Source organism: Carcharhinus amblyrhynchos, chromosome 28, assembly GCF_965287045.1.
Source record: "Carcharhinus amblyrhynchos chromosome 28, sCarAmb.v2.hapA, whole genome shotgun sequence".
Lineage (NCBI taxonomy): Eukaryota > Metazoa > Chordata > Chondrichthyes > Carcharhiniformes > Carcharhinidae > Carcharhinus > Carcharhinus amblyrhynchos.
The window spans coordinates 21273620-21292212 of record NC_137351.1 but is presented as its reverse complement, the minus strand read 5'-3'; the positions used below and the strand labels follow the sequence as shown (position 1 = coordinate 21292212).

Sequence of the window (18593 nt, the reverse complement as noted above, 5' to 3'; positions counted from 1 at the left end):
CAAGCTAGTCACGAGCCCTTTCACAGGAGATGTATAGAAACACACTGCAAAGATAATTTTTCATCTGTACAATTTGCATTAAATGTTTAACATTTTAGTTTAACTTCTCCTAAACCTATTCTACAGTACCTTTGTGATTATTGGTTACATATGAGATAAACTATGAAACACGAATAAGTATACGCAATATCTCCTGAACTTTCCCCAGCCAGACAAAATTGACTGAGTGCTTTGCATAAAAATGTTGAAAAAAATGCTATTAACACACTGAGTGGAGAGAGTTTAAAAAAAGTACAAGGTGCATTGATGTAAGTTTAAGTGCAAACAAATTATTTGCATAACGTAGAAGCTTCAATTCAAACTGGAGACGAGCAAATAGCTAAGCTTCTATTGCGTACTAACTTACTTAGGTTATCTACTAAGTTTCTATATGTCTCAAAGATGTGCTGGTTAGGTGCATTGGCCATGTTAATTTCTCACTCAGTGTACCCAAACAGGCACAGGTGGCAACTGGGGGGTTTTCACAGTAACTTCATTGCAGAGTTAATATCAGCCTACTTGCAACACTAATAAACAAACATTTTTTAAAAACTTCACATGCATAGCAATTTGATTTGGAACAACAGTAAAACTAACAATTCTAATAGCTGTAAAGACTGTTGTTTAATATGTAGCCCAGTTTTGTAATGCTATGGAACTGTGTAAGTAATAAATTAGTCACAGAAGATTAATAAAGAACAATTTTCTTTGCCTGTACAGTTTATGTCAAATTGGAATCCAGCTGATCAATCAGCTTTTGAAGGCGACTCTCTCAAGATCATATTTTCTTTGTGCACTAGTCTACTCAGTCCTAGAATTTCATAGTGAAACTACTTCTTAATAACTGATCTTTCAGTGAACTTCCAGTAAACCGTAAACATCAGAACAGCATGTCAGCAGCAAATAAATAAGGTATGCAATTATTGTTTTTAAGCACCAATCCATTTCCTTTTTAAAAAAAAGCTTCTCAACTGCATTTGCTTTCAATTCACATAGCCTCACCATTCACATAAAACAAATGTTGTGGACAAACAAGAACGTGGCTTTGGAACAAAAGGGATGCACTTTCATGCTTATCAGTATCAACTGCATATTTTAGAGAATATTTGAGGGGTAACAAAACAAAAAAAAAAGGCTTCCTCGCCATACTTATTAGCAGGCAATAGAGAAAGTGCTAATTTCCAGTAAAGCAATCCCTTTGTTGCACATTGTAAGGCCTCTTTTTCAAATCAGTCAACAAACAAATGTTAGGAGCTATAATGTACAATAAATACTTTTAGGCCACAACTCAGTGTGATGACTTAGACTCAAGTAATATTGGAGATACCAATTAGTTTTTGAAAAGCTGTAAAATAAAAAGCTGTGTATTCATAAAATACACATTATAATTTGAAACAATGCTTTCTCTGACCCATAGATTTAAAAATAGAAGCCAATGTCAACTGTTGGGAGAAATTCCTAGGAGGTCAGAGAAATTTCAAATAATCAAGGATTTAAGTTATTAGTAAAATACTAACACCAAGTGAAATGGCTTCAGATCAGACTTACAGTTTAATAGGGGAACTGTCTACATGAAAACAGTATGAACACAGGAAGAGATTTAACTATGAGATTTGAACAAATATTTGATTTCAAAACATTTATATTGGGTTTTTAAAATGTATTTAGCTGTATGTTAAAGAAATCTGTACACTTTAGTCAAAAGCAGGTTACCACGAAGCCTAATGGGATAAGAGGCATATTGAGACTAATCACATTTTTTGATGAAACTACACAACGTGCAAGTTCTTATCAGCAAAAGTTACTAGCAGTCAGGTCCTCACAGCCTCTTTCTGAATAGGGTTGTTCACACTGTCCAGATAAGGCAGGTCTTCTCAGATGCAAGAATGTACATCTGTCTGCTTCAGCCAAATGCCAGATACCACAAGCCCACAGACAACATCACCATGCTCCACTTCTCCAGCTTCCATCCTAAACACGTTAAAGAAGCCATCCCCTATGGACAAGCCGTCCGTATACACAGGATCTGCTCAGATGAGGAGGATTGTGACAGACACCTCCAGATGCTGAAAGATGCCCTCAGAAGAGCAGGATATGGCGCTCAACTCATCGATCGACAGTTCCGATGCGCCACAGCAAAAAAAATGCACCTACCTCCTCAGAAGACAAACACAGGACACGGTTAGACAGAGTACGCTTTGTCATCGAGTACTTCCCCGGAGCAGAGAAGCTATGACATCTTCTCCGAAGTCTTCAACATATCATCGATGAAGACGAACATCTCACAGGGCCATCCCCACACCCCAACTTCTTGCTTTCAAACAACCGCACAACCTCAAACAGACCACTGCTCGCAGCAAACTACCCAGCCTTCAGGAGAACAGTGACCACAACACCACACAACCCTGCCACAGCAACCTCTGCAAGACATGCCGGATCATCGACGTGGAAGACATCACACGTGAGAACACCATCCACCAGGTACACGCTTCATAGCCTTGCAACTTAGCCAACGTTGTCTACCTAATACGCTGCAGGAAAGGATGTCCTGAAGCATGGTACGTTGGGGAGACCATGCAGATGCTACGACAACAGATGAACGAACATCGCTCGACAATCACCAGGCGAAACTCTTCTCTTCCTGTTGGCGAACACTTCAGCAGTCACGGGCATTCAGCCTCGGACCTTGGGTTAAGTGTTCTCCAAGGCGGCCTTCACAACACGCGACAGTGCAAAGTCGCTGAGCAGAGACTGATAGCCAAGTTCCGCACACATGAGGACGGTCTCAACCGGGATCTTGGGTTCACGTCACACTATGTGTAACCCCCATGACTTGCCTGGGTTTGCAAAACCTCACTTACTGTAATGTCTGGAGACAATACACATCTCTTTAACCTACACCTAATGCTCTTTCCACTTGCACTGTCGGCATCTTAAAGATTTGAAAAGCAGGTTAGTTGTAAAGACTCGCATTCTAAATCAGTAATCTGTAGTCTGTGTGTGCTGTTATATGCTCTGTCTGAGGCCAGAACTCTCCATTTACCTGACGAAGGGGCAAACCCTGAAAGCTTGTGAGTTTACTATCAAATAAATTGGTTGGACTTTAACCTGGTACAGTGAGACTTATTACTGTGTTTACCCTAGTCCAACACCAGCATTTCCACATCATGGTTCAGCCACTGACATAAAGCAAGAGTTGGGAACATCAACCGTTGTGAGGGATTGCTAAGCAATAGGAGGAGGAAGCACCCAGATTCTGTGGACCAATGAAATCCCATGATGTCAGAGGGTAAATGCAATTGGCTGAAGTATATGACAGCTATTAACAATGATTGATTTGTACTGAAAAATTACTTGTTCATAAGTAATGGAGGGGGGCAGAAAAAGTAATACTTGAGAAGTGTATAATTGATCTGTCCAATGCATTATAACCTCAGTAGTATTCAAACGCTCAAGGCCTTATATTGTAATAAGGCACTGGTCTACCCAATGCTCATTCTCCCATCGATCACTGGTTAATAAAGATACATCTTAAACTGGGACACCGGCTTTCCTGAGTCTTTGTATTGGCTGAACTCTTGGGTGATAGCTAGCCTTCACAGAACACCACAACATCAACTTAAAAACGTTCGATTAAATGATGGCGCACCACTTTTGCTTGATCATAATGACAATACTACTTACAGGCACCTCATTCACAGAACATAGAACAGCAGTGGAAATAGAATGTTTCACCAGTGAATTTGAACACAATACTGTTAATACAGTAACATTTGTTATCTGGCAAGCTATCAACAGAACTCCGAGTTGAAATTCTGAAGTCAGGTCATTTTTTGATTAGACATGTCAAACTCACAGGTTGATAGATATTTATAAGCAGCCTGTTCTTGCTCTGTTCTCGGTCTTGCACTGCTCTGCAGTTCCTTCTCCCCATGGCACCTCAAACTCAATTTGCATGCTCCCACACCTCTTGAGAACCTAACACCATATGATCATCCTGAAGCTCTCTTTGGATCAAAATGCATAATTCATCTTGTGCTCTGAGAAACTACCACCGGGGTATGACTGGAGGTTCAAAAGTACAGTTTTATTTTGGACATGAAGCTTCAGGGAGAGCACTGATACTCAGCAATACTTGGAAGCTACCTTCTCAATAATACAATAGGAGTGGTTCATTTTTATCCCTTTCAGACAATGGAGAGTCCAGACATAAACCATTTAACACCATTATAATTGAGTAGGATTGATAGTTTAACACATTGTTACAGCCAGACATATACAAACATTGACTTTTAACATTGCATTGTTTCACAGAAAGACTAAATTTCCTCCTTCAGTGACTATCAATGACTTAGTTTCGGTCTATACATGCAGTATTTCCTTCTCCTGCATTCATGTATTCCCGTTCCCATTTATAGCTAATCCCTTTGTCCGTCCTTATTGTCCTAAGTCAGTCCTTATCTTAAAAGTGTCTCAAGCTCCTTACTGGCTTCCTGCAGTATCTGATTCCTCCATGTTTAACTGTTCAAATGCCTGTCCTGCATGTTTTAATTTCAAGTAGCTGTCTGTGCTAAAAGTCAGTGCCTGCTTAATGTCTCTGATGTGGGTATGCCGGCGTTGGACTGGCGTAAACACAGTAAAAAGTCTGACAACACCAGGTTTTAGTCCAACCGATTTATTTGATAATAGACTCACAAGCTTTCGGGGTTAGCCCCTTCGTCAGGTGAATGGAGAGTTCTGGCCTCAGACCGAGCATATAAAGCGCAGACAGTTTAGAGATTACTGATTAGAATGTGAATCCTCACACCTAACCTGCTGTTTAAGACCTGAAGTGGCTGACAATGTGAGTGGAAGGAGCACTTCCACTCACATTGCTCCTTCCACTCACATTGTCAGCCACTTCAGGTCTTGAACAGCAGGTTAGGTGTAAGGATTCGCATTCTAATCAGTAATCTCTAAACTGTCTGTGCTTTATATGCTCGGTCTGAGGTCAGAACTCTCCATTCACCTGACGAAGGGGCTAGCCCCGAAAGCTTGTGAGTCTATTATCAAATAAATTGGTTGGACTAAAACCTAATGTCTCTCTCCCAGGCAACCTTTCTCTGTGCCAGGCAGCCATTGTGTGTGTGTCAGGTACTAATCTTTTATTATTTTCCCCACTTCATCTTGCATCTCAATTCACAAGCATTTTTGAATAACCAGGACTTCCCATTCACATAGCATGCTGGACAAGAGATTTTCCTATTTGGTCATTAAGTTACCAAAACAATAACTACAACTGCAATTTGGCAACAAATCAGTCATGAATACCTTGGTAAATCAGATAAGGCTGGGCTGCTGCTCCCAGCTGACAAGTACAAATTGAAATGGGAGAGTTCATCAAACAAAGTCATGCAACGTTGGTCTGAAGTATCGGATGATCTCCTATGGGACTGCTTAGAGTCAGTAGACTGGTCAGTATCTAAAAGCTCTGCGACCAGCCTGAACAAGGACACTACTACAGTAACTGACTTCATTAGTAAGCGTGTAGAAGACTGTGTACAGATCACTAGCAACTGCCCTGGTGTTCCATGCAGAAACTCTAGTTAAGAATACCCATCAACGCCTTTACTGTCTTAAGTGACGAAGAAAATTTGGCACGTCTGCCTTGACTCTCATCAACTTTTACAGATGCACCACAGAAAGCATTCTTTCTGATGGTATCACAGTTTGGTATGGATCATACTCTGTCCAAGACTGCAAAAAACTATAAAGGGTTGTCAATGAAGCCCAGTCCATCACTCAAAACCTCCCACCATCTCAGAAAAGCAGCCAGCATGATGACGGACTCCCCGTAATCTGGGCATACTCTCTTCCATCTTCTGTTGGGAAAAGGATGCAAAAGTCTAAGATCACGTACCAACCGACTCAAAATCAACTTCTTCCCAGCTGCCAGACTTTTGAATGGACCTACCTCGCACTCAATTGATCTCTCGCTACACTCCAGCTACGACTGTAACACTACATTTTGCAGGCTCTCCTTTTCTCCTCCATGAACTGCATGCTTTGTCTGTATTGCATGCAAAAAAACATTTTTCACTGTATACTAAAAAATACAATAATAAATCAAATCAAATATATTGCTGAAAGCCAGCTCAACGCTAGTAAGTTGGTAAGAGACCTGCTTTAAATCAAAAAGAAAGATGCTGCAATGTGTGTGTTAATCATGGGAGATTTCAATATCAGAGACTTAAATGGATAGATGGCCAAGAAAGCAAACAAAAGTACAAGTTCCAGACAGAAATTCAGCAAATCTGCTACACCGAAGAACAAAATGTACCAATTTCACATTCCACCAGAAAAATCCACATCCCATCTTCAAAGGTTAAGTACTTAGTGACCTCACAATAGTGTGCAAGTTGAGCTGTGAGTTCCATTTTAAAAGATGCTTCAAATTTCAAATTAAAGGAACTCCCAAAGGAATTAACAGAAGCTTATCAAACTGCACCAAATATTTTGGGACCAAGAAATAAAAATAGCATGGTGAAATAAAGAAGGGACAGTACTGAGTGAAATTCTGCAGTTATATTATTTGAGTTCCATGTAGCTCACATGATTCACAAACTCGAAGAGGATACTGCTAATATAATAACATGAAGTTGTTTGACCAGACGTTGAACATAAGCAAGAACAAAGTAGTCAAAAAATATTAAACCAGCTTTGCAGACGGGCTAAAGAATAAGAATAATCTTACATAAATAGAAATTCGAGCGCTTAGGGCTTTGGAACAGAAACAGATCATGAGCGCATAACTAAGCTGTCCACAAATAAAACCAGACAAGGATTCAACTAAAACCTTATCTGCTTTTCCTGGGTGCGAAACTGAATTTGCCTCAATTAAATGCATTTCATTACCAGCCCAAGTTACTTTACTATGTATAGTTAGTGATGAGGCAAGATTTGGAATAATGCAGGCAGCTTTGCACCATTCCAGGACTCAGTTGCGAGATAGGTGAGATGTCAAAAGCTTGGGGTCTGAAGTTATGAGGAGAAAGTCAGTGTCAAAGTCGATCACATTTTCCACAAGTGATTGTCAGGGACATGATCTGTATCTTTAAAATGCTGAAGGGCAATAGAAAATGTCAGTGCAAACAGATGGTTCATCCAAGACCACAAATACAAAACTAAAGGATGCGAGTACTACATTTTTTTATTTTCTCAGTGGCTGTCTCAAGAATAACTGAAGGAAACATCGGCTCATAGTTGATGTAATGTCATTGAGCAGAAAAGATGAAGAAGCAGAAGTGAAAGCTTTCAGTGGCAGTGAATTGGGGAAATTTAGAATATGTCAATTATTCAATGGAATGTTATTTCTCCTGAGCTACAGAATTATCCTGTAAATAAAAAAAAAATCCCACACTATTGTCAAGTATTTTTAGCTGGAGCAGGTCGAAGTAAACTAGCCAGGAATGATTGGGAAATGCAAGGAAAGTGTGGTGCTAACATGCTTTTATTGAAAAAGACAGAATATGCTCGCAACTACAGACCCACGAGTCCTCAATAAAAATAATGGAATCACTAACGAGAAGTAAATATGACTATTTGTACAAGAACTTAGTAAGAGCAAACAACAAGATTTGAGATGGGATAGATTCTAGATGACAAATCTCCTTAACTATTTTCAAATGGAAACAATACTCCAAGTCAACTTTTGACGACCATATAATATTTTGGTAACCTGTGTGCACCAAGTTATATGGTCTGACCCAAATCTTCCAGGTCGTCTGAGATCAGATAGGTGATGAATTTGCCCAGGAAATTAGCCATTCACGAATGCCCAAAATACTGGACCTTTAAACTAAAACTAAACACAGCAGCTCTAAAAAGGGTACTCGTCCTCTCCTCCCTCAGCTCCACTCCGCAGATCCCCAGGCAACACTGCAGTACGCATTTCCCTGATGGCCGGGATCATTAGATCCTGTAAAAAGGTAGAGTCAGGTCTGGAAAATCTTCTCATCTAAGTGCTCAACACTGAAGATTCAGGCCAATATCCCAGGGGAAAGATTACTATTTAAGATCAAAGTTCTAGGAGCTCAATGCAAATATTTACTTAAATATAGTCAGCATGATTATGTCAAGGGGAGATTATGTCTAAACATAAGAACATAAGAAATAGGAGGAGTAGGCCATCTAGCCCTTCGAGCCTGCCCCGCCATTCAATAAGATCATGGCTGATCTGTCGTGGCTCAGTTCCACATTCCCGCCCTCTCCCCATAACCCTTAATCCCCTCGCTTATCAAAAACCCATCAACCCGCGTCTTAAAAATATTTAGCGAGGCAGCCTCCACCACTTCAACGGGCAGAGAATTCCAGAGATTCACCACCCTTTGAGTGAAGAAGTTCCTCCTCAACTCCATTCTAAACCACCCCCCCTTTATCTTGAGGCTGTGCCCCCTAGTCCTACTGTCCTTTCTGAGCGGGAAGAGCCTCTCCACCTCTATCCTATTCCGCCCATTCATCATCTTACACGTCTCAATGAGATCTCCCCTCATTCTTCTAAACTCTAACGAGTACAAGCCTAGTTTATTCAGCCTCTCCTCATAGCTCAACCCCCTCAACTCCTGTATCAGCCTAGTAAACCTCCTCTGCACTCCCTCCAAGGCCAAAATATCCTTGCGCAAGTGCGGCGACCAAAACTGCACACAGTACTCCAGCTGCGGCCTCACCAATGCCCTATACAGCTGCAGCAAGACCTCCCTACTTTTATATTCAATCCCCCTCGCTATGAAGGCCAGTATCCCATTAGCCTTCCTGACCACCTGCTGCACCTGCAGGCTGGGTTTTTGTGACTCATGCACAAGGACCCCGAGGTCCCTCTGTACTGTCACCTGCTGCAGTTTTTCGCCACGTAAGTAATAGTCCTTCTTACCATTATTCCTACCAAAGTGGACCACCTCGCACTTGCCAACATTAAATTCCATTTGCCAGTTCCTGGCCCATTCGCCCAGCCTATCTAGATCCTTCTGCAGACTCTCCACACCCTCCGCGCAATTTGCCGTTCCACCAATCTTGGTATCATCAGCAAATTTCGACACCATACACTCGGTTCCCTCCTCCAGATCACCTATATAAATGGTAAGTAGCTGAGGCCCCAGCACCGACCCCTGGGGCACTCCACTAGTCACCAACCGCCAATCCAAATAGCACCCATTAACCCCCACTCTCTGCCTCCTATTTGACAACCAATCCTCCATCCACGCTAAGGTCATGACCCAGTGTGTCGATGAAGGCATTGTTGTTAATATAGTCTTGTTGGACTTCAGCAAGGCTTTTAACAAGATCCCATATGGTACTGATCAAGGTAAAAGCTCAAAAGGAGTCAGGGCAAGTGGGCGAGTTGGATTTGTGGCAGGATGCAAAGGGTGACGGTCACAAGTTTTTCTTACGACTGGAAGAGCTAAACCTCAGGAATCGGTGCTGTTTGTAGTGTTCATTAATGATCTGGACATGAGTGTGGGAGATACGATAAGTAATTTCGCTAGTGACATGAAAATTGGTGGTGTGGTAAATAGAGGAGGAGGAAAACAAAGATTATAGGACAACATACATGGGCTGTCAAATGAGCAGAACAGTGGCAAATTGAATTCAACCCTGGAAAGTGTGAGGTGTTGCATTTGGAAAGGAATGCACAATAAACAGTACAATGTTAAGGAATACAGAGGACCAGAGGGATTTTGAGGTGCATATCCAAAGATCCCTGAAGGCAGCAGGACAGGTAGTTAAACATTTAGATGAGCACTTGAAGTGCTGATGCATACAAAGCTAAGGACAAAGTGCTGGAAAAAGGAGTTAGATTTGATCAGTTCTTGATGGCTGATACACTCACGATAGGCCAAAGGTTTTTTTCAATGCGCTAAAACAACAACAGGTACCGATCAGAGTGGTAGTACCTATGTAGTAGCTCAGGAGGTTGGAGTGGCGTGGAGGAGGGTCCTTTGCACATAGGAAGATGAGAGAGAGAAAAACACACACTTGATTAATCATATTGAAACAGCTGAATATGAAGTTGAAAAGGCGAAGTGTTGTATTTCACTGAATACTCAACATGCCCAGCAAATGCAACAGCAGTTGGAAAAAGCCAACAGAATGTTTAACTATGGTCAAAACATGAGAATACAGGCCAGATGAATTAATGATCCAATTGCACAGAGCACGCCTTGAATACTGCATTCAATTCTGGTCATTGAGAAACAAGGAACACAGTCCAAGACTGAAGGCAGTGGAAAGAAAACCAAAAAGACTGATCCTAATAACAATTAAAAAGTTGAGAAATCTCAGATTTTCAGTCTGTGAAGGAGGCATCTGAGATGTGTAAAATGGAATGGGAAGAAATTAATCCAAACTACGACTTTAAGCAGTGGAGTGTACCAAGGGCACAATTAAACTTCTATTTGGTAATTTTAGGACTAGCAACATCTTTAGGACTTGTTTATACTGGAAGCAATCAATAGCTGAAATTGACTTTCAAACAGAGTGGTGCTAGCAAAACCCCTGAAATACATTAGAATAAAATGAGATGCAGGAAGGGAAGCAGTGAATTAGATTGCTCTGGTGAGCGGAATTTAAGGTGAACCAAATGGCTTCCCTCTTCCACAAGAAACCATTCCTCTAGGAATATTGTGATGGGTGGATTCACAATGGTTGGTGAAAAGAACTGACAAAAAAAGGTAGCAAATTAAATGTTCCTAATTCCATGCTCTCTCACGTTCTGATAGAGTACTGACTTCTATCCAAATCTTATCAACCATTACTTTTGTAGTCAAAATAAAAGGTTGTCAAATCAAATCAAGGATCAAGCAGCAATGGTCTCATTAAACATGCATACCAGAAATGACAGGAGCAGTTGGTCTGTTTTGAAAGCAAGTTAGACTTGGATTCTGTCTTGCATTGTACGTCATGCCACCTGAACTCTGAGATATAGTCGCCGGCGAACCCATATCTTGTATAGCAAAACCCTAGGCAAAGAGCAAAGGTCTTAATAAAATCAAATACTGTTCTTACAAATAAATTTAAAGAATAGTTCAGGTACATACCATCAAATAATAGCCAAACACAACACAAGACATCTGTCACATTTGACAACAGAACTAGCTTTATCCATCTAGAATTATTCAAAATAGTCACCATTTATCAGAACCGTTTAATATTATAAGTGACCAAACTGCTCTCCATTAGTAGTATCAATTCTCAGTTAATTATTGATAAATTAATCTTCAGATTAAACTAATGCACTTAATAAGTCCCCGCGTCATACCCCATTATGGGTCAACATAAGAAATAGGAGGCAGCCATTCAGCCCCCCTCAAACCTGCTCTGTCATTCGCTAAGATTGTGACTGTCGTAGCTTCAACTTCACTTTCCTATCTGCCCCCTTGACTTTCTCGTCAATCAATCTATCTAATACAGTCTTGAATCTATTTCAAGACCCAGCCTCCACTGCTCACTGGGGAAGGTAATTTCAGGCAACAGCAACTCAAAATCCAAACACTGATGATTCACAGAGAAGCAAGCATTTGCACTGAGCAACTATTTGATGTCTGGGGATAGGATGAGGTACTCCATTTTGCCAAGAGAGGAAAAAAAAAGCATGATTGTAAAACTGACATTTTCTTAAGTGAATGCAAAGCTATTTTGAAATTCTCTTTTGAAGCATTTGCTGCTAGAGGATAAACACCAAAACAGGCTGGTTGGGCCATTTAGCTTATTGTCATGTTAGAGCTTCCAACTTTATGCAAATTCTTGATCTTAATCTCACGGGATTAAACTAAGATTCAACAGAATCCTTCAAAACATTTAAAAAAACATATTGTTCCAACATTTAGACAGGGATCAGCCAAGTTCAACACCAGTAAACAAGATTACACCACTTTGTTATTACCTGTGTTAAGACCACTGGCTGTGTTAATGCAGCAGGCATAGCTTGCGGTCCTGGCTGATACACACCCATTGTACCAGTATTTGATGGAGCAGTCTGTTGGCTGACCGATTGAATTGTTGGAGATGCACCTATTACAGAAACAAAGTTTTTTTTAAACTTTGCACAGCATTGGATGGGCTTGGAAAAAAGATGACTTCCCAAAGGTTTTACAAATCATCACTTAGTTGAGGCATTCATTTTTCTTCTTGAACGCTACTGTTATTCTAAATTAAACAAATCTAATTCCAAATACTGTCACAGAACTAATCTGTAACAGTAACTAAAAGACACCAGAAGAAAAGTCACTGGTATTTCTTACCACTGCTAAAGGAGATCGTCGTGCCTCTGCCAAGTCCATTTTGCATTGCCCCTCTCGATGTCAAATTAAAATTTGTGTCTCCTGCTTTATTACCTTATCAGCAAATGAAGATAGAAATAAGATCAGCAATCTTTTAAGGAGAAAATTTGAAGGGTCTGCAAAATATCAAAATATGACAAACGATTATCCTTCAAACATTTGTTGCATCTTTACTGATTTTCTCATAGGATCTGAAAGTAAAGCAAGTTTCAACAAATTTTAAAAAGAGGGTGGTTTTGAATGGCTCAGTTACCCACATTCAAATATTTATCGTGAACTTCCAGAAACTAATTGCTCTCTGCAGAGTTGGCGATCATTTGAACAGGATGATTAGCTTTGATAAGGTTAAATTATTCATCTTCTTCATCACACATTGTCTATCCACTGGGGGACAAGTTTAGGAAGGGAAACACTCTACACAAAAGCTGTAACAGAAGTAGCATTTTTTTCAAAAATAATCTTGTGTGCTGCAGTTAAACCTACTTAAGTTTGACAAATTGTGTTCCTTCCAGTAGCTTCCCATACATTATCAATTGGGATCTTATTGGAAGTTGCTGCACAGCAAATGCAAAATCCTTTGTCCATACTTTCTTTGGCTTATTCATTACTGAAGAATGGTAACGATTTAAGATGCACTTAATCACCCTTTTGGTATGATATTTAGTGATTGATCTGCCTCTACTCCTAAGTTCAACCTTCATAAATTGCTGTTTGTGACGCACAGTGAAAATGGTGTTCCAATTCTGACTTGTATAGTAGACTTTCTAATCATATAACTTCACAATTCAAAGCTAAGCCAATAATGCAGTGACTAAAACAACTAACTTAAAATGCTCATCTTTGAATAGGTTTGCGATTAAGTTAGCTTGTGTTAAGTAAATTAAGTCCAATCAGGACAAAATTACAGAAATCTTCACGTCCAAGAAAAGACCAACTGTCTTCAGGGTAAGTTTTTCTTTTCTGTTTTGGAGTTAGGGCATTGAGGCATATGATTATCTAAAATGACACACAACTTCTCTGCACACACTACAATCCCTCAAAGCACCCTGAAGTACTTTTGGATGGATTTTTCAGTCATAGAGCACAACTTAGATGACAAGAAAACTGCTGCCATATTATCTGCAGCAGTTAAAAAGAGTCAAAATATGTGATGCCCCCAACATGACCATACAGATAAGTTTATATCCTGTTTAAAAAGAACAGGGGCATCTTTTCTCTCCACTCTGCTTATTAATTTTGCTATGGAGATGCTAGTGTTGAACTGGGGGTAAACACAGTAAGAAGCCTCACAACCAGGTTAAAGTCCAACAGGTTTATTTGGTAGCAAAAGCCACTGGTTTTCACAGCGCTTGCTACTCCTTCGTCAGACCACTTAACTGACAAAGGAGCAGCAAGCGCTCCAAAAGCTCATGGCTTTTGCTACCAAATAAACCTGTTGAACTTTAACCTGGTGTTGTGAGGCTTCTTACTGTGTTAATTTTGCCTTGACTATGATCTGTTAGTATTGCAGTTGTAGCTTCATTGCCCTCATTTCAAATCAACTGACATGGCAAATTGACTGCTCCATTTTCTACTTGTAGATCAGTGCTCGCTCCAGTTTATCAGCATGTCAACCATGAGGAATCTTGTAGCAAAGCATTTTCCTATAGTATAACGTCTTACTGAGATAATATGAAATCCAGGGCTGAGATACAGTTGATACATAAAAGTTTATAAGAATACGCTATGAAACCAGGAAACCATTAGGAGGTTCAGCAGGTTTAGGTGAAATGTTTTTCTTTTAACTAGAACATGGCTGTCAAACCTACGTTTTTTTTTAAAATCACCTTTCTCTCCGACTCTTAACCATTCCCATTAAGGAGCTACCACTTCAGAGTATATGTGTAAAAGCAGCCTCTACTGGGAACTCTAGAGACTACACCTTTAGAAAATTGACTCCTGTTTGGGTTGCAGCTAGAGCCTCTTGTACAATGAACTTTATCAAGTGCTCATATATAATGGTCCAAATTTTCATGTAAAAGCAGCTGCAAAATCTTTGAATCAAGGGACTCGAGAGATTCCTATTTCCAGTTTCAAATAAATTCCACATTCTGAAGTGGGCCTATATCTGTATCTTTTGGCTCATTGTGCTCAACTATCTTCTTCTGAACACTGCAACCATTCAGCACAGGTGTTTCGTCATGAGCTCAAGCAAAATTTAAGCATACCATGACCAAATTTAGAAGACAAGAGTTTTATGCAACAATGGTGACCATCATTCACTGAATTGATATCAGGTTTAGATATGCTGACTGTGTTTAATCTAACTTAATTTAAATAAGATAATGGATAGATCAGGGGAATATAACATTGCAACATTTTAAGTTGGTCCTTCTCCCCCACACCACCACTCAGCTAAACCATAATTGGTTATATGAAAACGCAGCTAAGTCTGGCACCATGAAGCTCAACATTTTGGAATGAGAGTGGCTTACATAGGCTATTCAGCTCTTAGAGCATGCTCCACTACTGATGGTGGTCATGATTGATCTTTTACCTCAAGTCCATCTTCCTACAGTATCAATAAGACCCTCAATTCCCTTCGCATCCAGAAATCTGTTGATCTGTCTTGAACACAACAACGAAACGTTCACAACCATTTGGGCTGACTGTGGCCTTAATACTACGAACTTATCGACCTCCTTGTTAGTCAAGAATGTATTTATCTCTGCTTTAAAAATATTCAACAACTCTGCTTCTGCTATTCTCTGGGGAAGAGTATTCCTCAAAAAAAATCTTCTCACCTCCATCTTAAATGGAAGAGGCTTTATTGTTAAACTGTGTGCCTTCGTTCTGGTCTCACCCACAAGGAAAAACATCCTTTCAGCATCCACTCTGTCAAATCTCCTCAGGATCATGTTTCAGTAAGGGCACCTTTCATTTCTGCAAACTCCAATGGACTTGGAGTTTCCTCAGAACATAACCCCCTCTTTCCAGTGATCATTTGAGTGAATCTTCTCTGAACTGCTTTTAATGCAGTTGTATTTTTTAAATGGTGAGTGATTAAAAAAACACTCATGTCTAAAGGCATCTGGATGCCTTTGTTCATGAATAATGAACAGTTTACATGCAGGTGCGGCAAGCAATTCGGAAGGCAAATGGCCTATTGCAAGAGGATTTGAGCACAAGAATAAAGATGATTTGTTGCAAGTGTAGAGAGTATTGGTGAGATCACACCTTTTGCATATATTTGCCAGAGGGAGTGCCAAGGTTCACCAGAATAATCCCTGAGATAGCGAGTTATTTTATGGAGGGATTGACTAAACTGGGCCTGTATTCTCTGGAGTTTTGAAGACGTGATCTCATTGAAACTTAAAATTCTAACAGGGTGTGACAAGGTAGACAATGGATAGGATGTTTGCCCCGGCTACTGAGTCTAGAACCCGGGGACACAGTCCCCAAATATGCAAGAGGCCACTTAAGACAGACAAGAAGGAATTTCTTCATGATGATGAATCTTGGAAATTCCCTACCCCAAAGGGCTGTGGAAACTCAGAGCATGTTCAAGACAGAAATTATTCGACCTCTGATTACGAATCGCATCAAGGGATATGGGAATAGCATGACAAAGTGCTGTTGAGATAGATGATCAGCAATTATCCAATTGAAAAATAGAGCAGTCTCAATAGGCCAAATGGGCTACTCCTTCTTGCTCCGAATTCCCTTTCAAGTTCCTCAAAAATTATTGTTTCAATGAAATCAGTTCGCAATCTTCTAAATTCTATGGAATATCAACCTAGCCTACTACCTCTTACAACAAATGCCTTAAGCTGGGAATCAATGCACTTAGTCATAGAGGTTTACAGCATGGAAATAGGCCCTTCAGCCCAACTTGTCCATGTTGCCCCTTCTTTTTAAAGCCATTAAGCTAATTCCAATTGCCCACATTTGGCCCACATCCCTCCAAATCCATTGTACCCATATAACAAAATTGTACCCACCTTTACTACTACCTCTGGCAGCTTGTTCTAGACACTCACCACCTTGTGGGTGAAAAAATTGCCCCTCTGGACACTTTTGTATCTCTCCCCTCTCACCTTAAACTTACGTCCTCTAGTTTTAGACTCCCCTACCTTTGGGAAAAGATACTGACTATCTAGCTATCTACGCCCCTCATTATTTTATAGACCTCTCTAAGGTCATCCCTCAGCCTCCTACACTCCAGAGAAACAAGTCCCAGTCTATTCAGCCTCTCCTTATAACTCAATCCATCAAGTCCCGGTAGCATCCTAGTAAATCTTTTCTGCGCTCTTTCTAGTTTAATAATATCTCTTCTATAATAGTATGACCAGAATTGCACACAGTATTCCAAGTATTGCCTTACCAATGTCTTGTACAAGTTCAACAAGATGTCCCAACTCCTGTACTCAATGTTCTGACTGATGAAACCAAGCATGCTGAATGCTTTCTTCACCACTCTGTCCACCTGTGACTCCACTTTCACGGAGCTATGAAATGTAACCCTAGATCTTTTTGTTCTGTAACTCTCCCCAGTGCCCTATAATCTGAGTAAATCCTGCCCTGGTTCAATCCACCAAAATGCATCACCTCGCATTTGTCCAAATTAAACTCCATCTGCCATTCGTCAGCCCACTGGCTCAATTGATCAAAGTCTCATTGCATTCGCTCCAAGACAAACAATCTGAACCTATTCTTTGGAAGAGACCAAAACTGCACACACTACTCCCGGTGTAGTCTCATTAAGGCCCAATACTGAACTCAGACCCCAATTACTCCAACCCCTTGGTCATAAAAGGCTCATAGAGAATATGCTTTCCAAATTACTTGACATCACAAAACATTTACATAAATCACAAAAGGTTATCAGCAAACTTAGAGGCTTTATGATCAGTCCCCTCATCGAAGTTGTTAATATAAATGCCAACTTGTTGTTCCTCAAAAGGTTAAGTTTGTCAAATGCAACTTCCCTCCCACTATTCTATTTACTCTCCCAAATCATATTACTATTAGCCAAATGCCCTCTTACCACATCCCTAATAAGAGATTCGACGGTTTTCCTACATAAGTTGGCAGACTAACTGGCTATAGTCCTGTTTTATCTCTCCATCCTTTCTTGATTAACAGTTATTTTGCTACCTTTCAACCATGGGAACTATGCTCAAATCTAGGGAATTCAAGTAAATCAAAACCAATCCTGCATCCCTATAGCCATTGCACATCAAGTCATAAGATGCAGGCATCAAACCCAAGAGATTTGTCAACTCAGTGTCATTAATATCTTGAGTACCATTGGTTTACTAATAATATCCTCAAATTCCTCATTTTTGCTGGAGCCTTGGTTCACCATTACTTCCAGAATTGTGTCATCTATTGTTAAGATAAATATTCAGTATTGATTTTATGGCTTTGCCATTTATTCATTCTCAGTTATAATCTGTGTCTTGGCTTCTGAAGGACCCATACTTTAGCAATCTCTTCCTACTTATAGGAAATTGTTTTTATGTCTCTTGCTAACTCAAACTCAGTCTTATTCTCTTCAAACTTGTGCTCATCTTTTGCTGTATTATAAAACAAACCAACCTTCAGGCATACAATTCTAGAGATCATTACAAGCCTCTTCTTTCAATCTAGTACTGTAAGGAATTTGGCTTTTAAATAGATAACGTATTGCCGAAATCTGCACTAAAGGGTGCATTGTCGAACCTTATTTTGGGATATATTCTGAGCCATGTAAAATTCCTTTTGTGTCTTTGGCATGCACACTCAAAGTTCTTCTCTGCTTTTTGCCTCATTTGTTCTATACTTTTGTTCCATTCTGACACTGATTATCACCTTCACAGTACAGTTTCTCTTTTGTTTACTGGTTTGCCTTTATAAAGTATGATATTTTCTACAGGTTCATCATCTACAACTGCATAACATGGAAAACAAACCATTAATCAGGCGGGTTCACAATAAAAAGAGTATAAAAATTTGGCATCAAGGAGTTTAAAGTGAAGAGCGTGGATTTCCTCCAGGTGCCCCAGTCCCCAGTTCAAAAGTGTGCAGGTTGGCCACAGCAAATTGTCCCTCAGGGTCCCAAGATGTATATGTTACTGGAATTAGAGGGTTAAATATGTGGGGTTACAGGGATAGAGCCTGGGTAGGAAAGCTTTGTTGCAGAGTTGGTGCAGACTCAATGGGCCAAATGGCCTCCTTCTGCAGTATAGGGATTCTACGATATTCATTACTTCAGTAATC

General features: G+C 40.1%; 1 protein-coding gene across 4 annotated transcripts in view; it reads right to left on the bottom strand.

The window, feature by feature from the left end:
* Window positions 1-18593, bottom strand: part of znf280d (zinc finger protein 280D) — a 116256-nt gene that overhangs the window by 61217 nt on the left and 36446 nt on the right. For 3 of the 4 annotated variants that reach the window (XM_080214377.1, XM_080214381.1, XM_080214378.1), the window contains exons 3-5: window positions 12315-12407; window positions 11957-12084; window positions 10904-11033 (exon numbers count right to left, since the gene is read on the bottom strand). In XM_080214377.1, coding sequence (XP_080070503.1) covers window positions 10904-11033; window positions 11957-12084; window positions 12315-12407 — 351 coding nt within the window. Of the gene's footprint in view, window positions 1-10903; window positions 11034-11956; window positions 12085-12314; window positions 12470-18593 lie in introns of all 4 variants that reach the window. The other variant, XM_080214380.1, reaches the window with a different exon arrangement.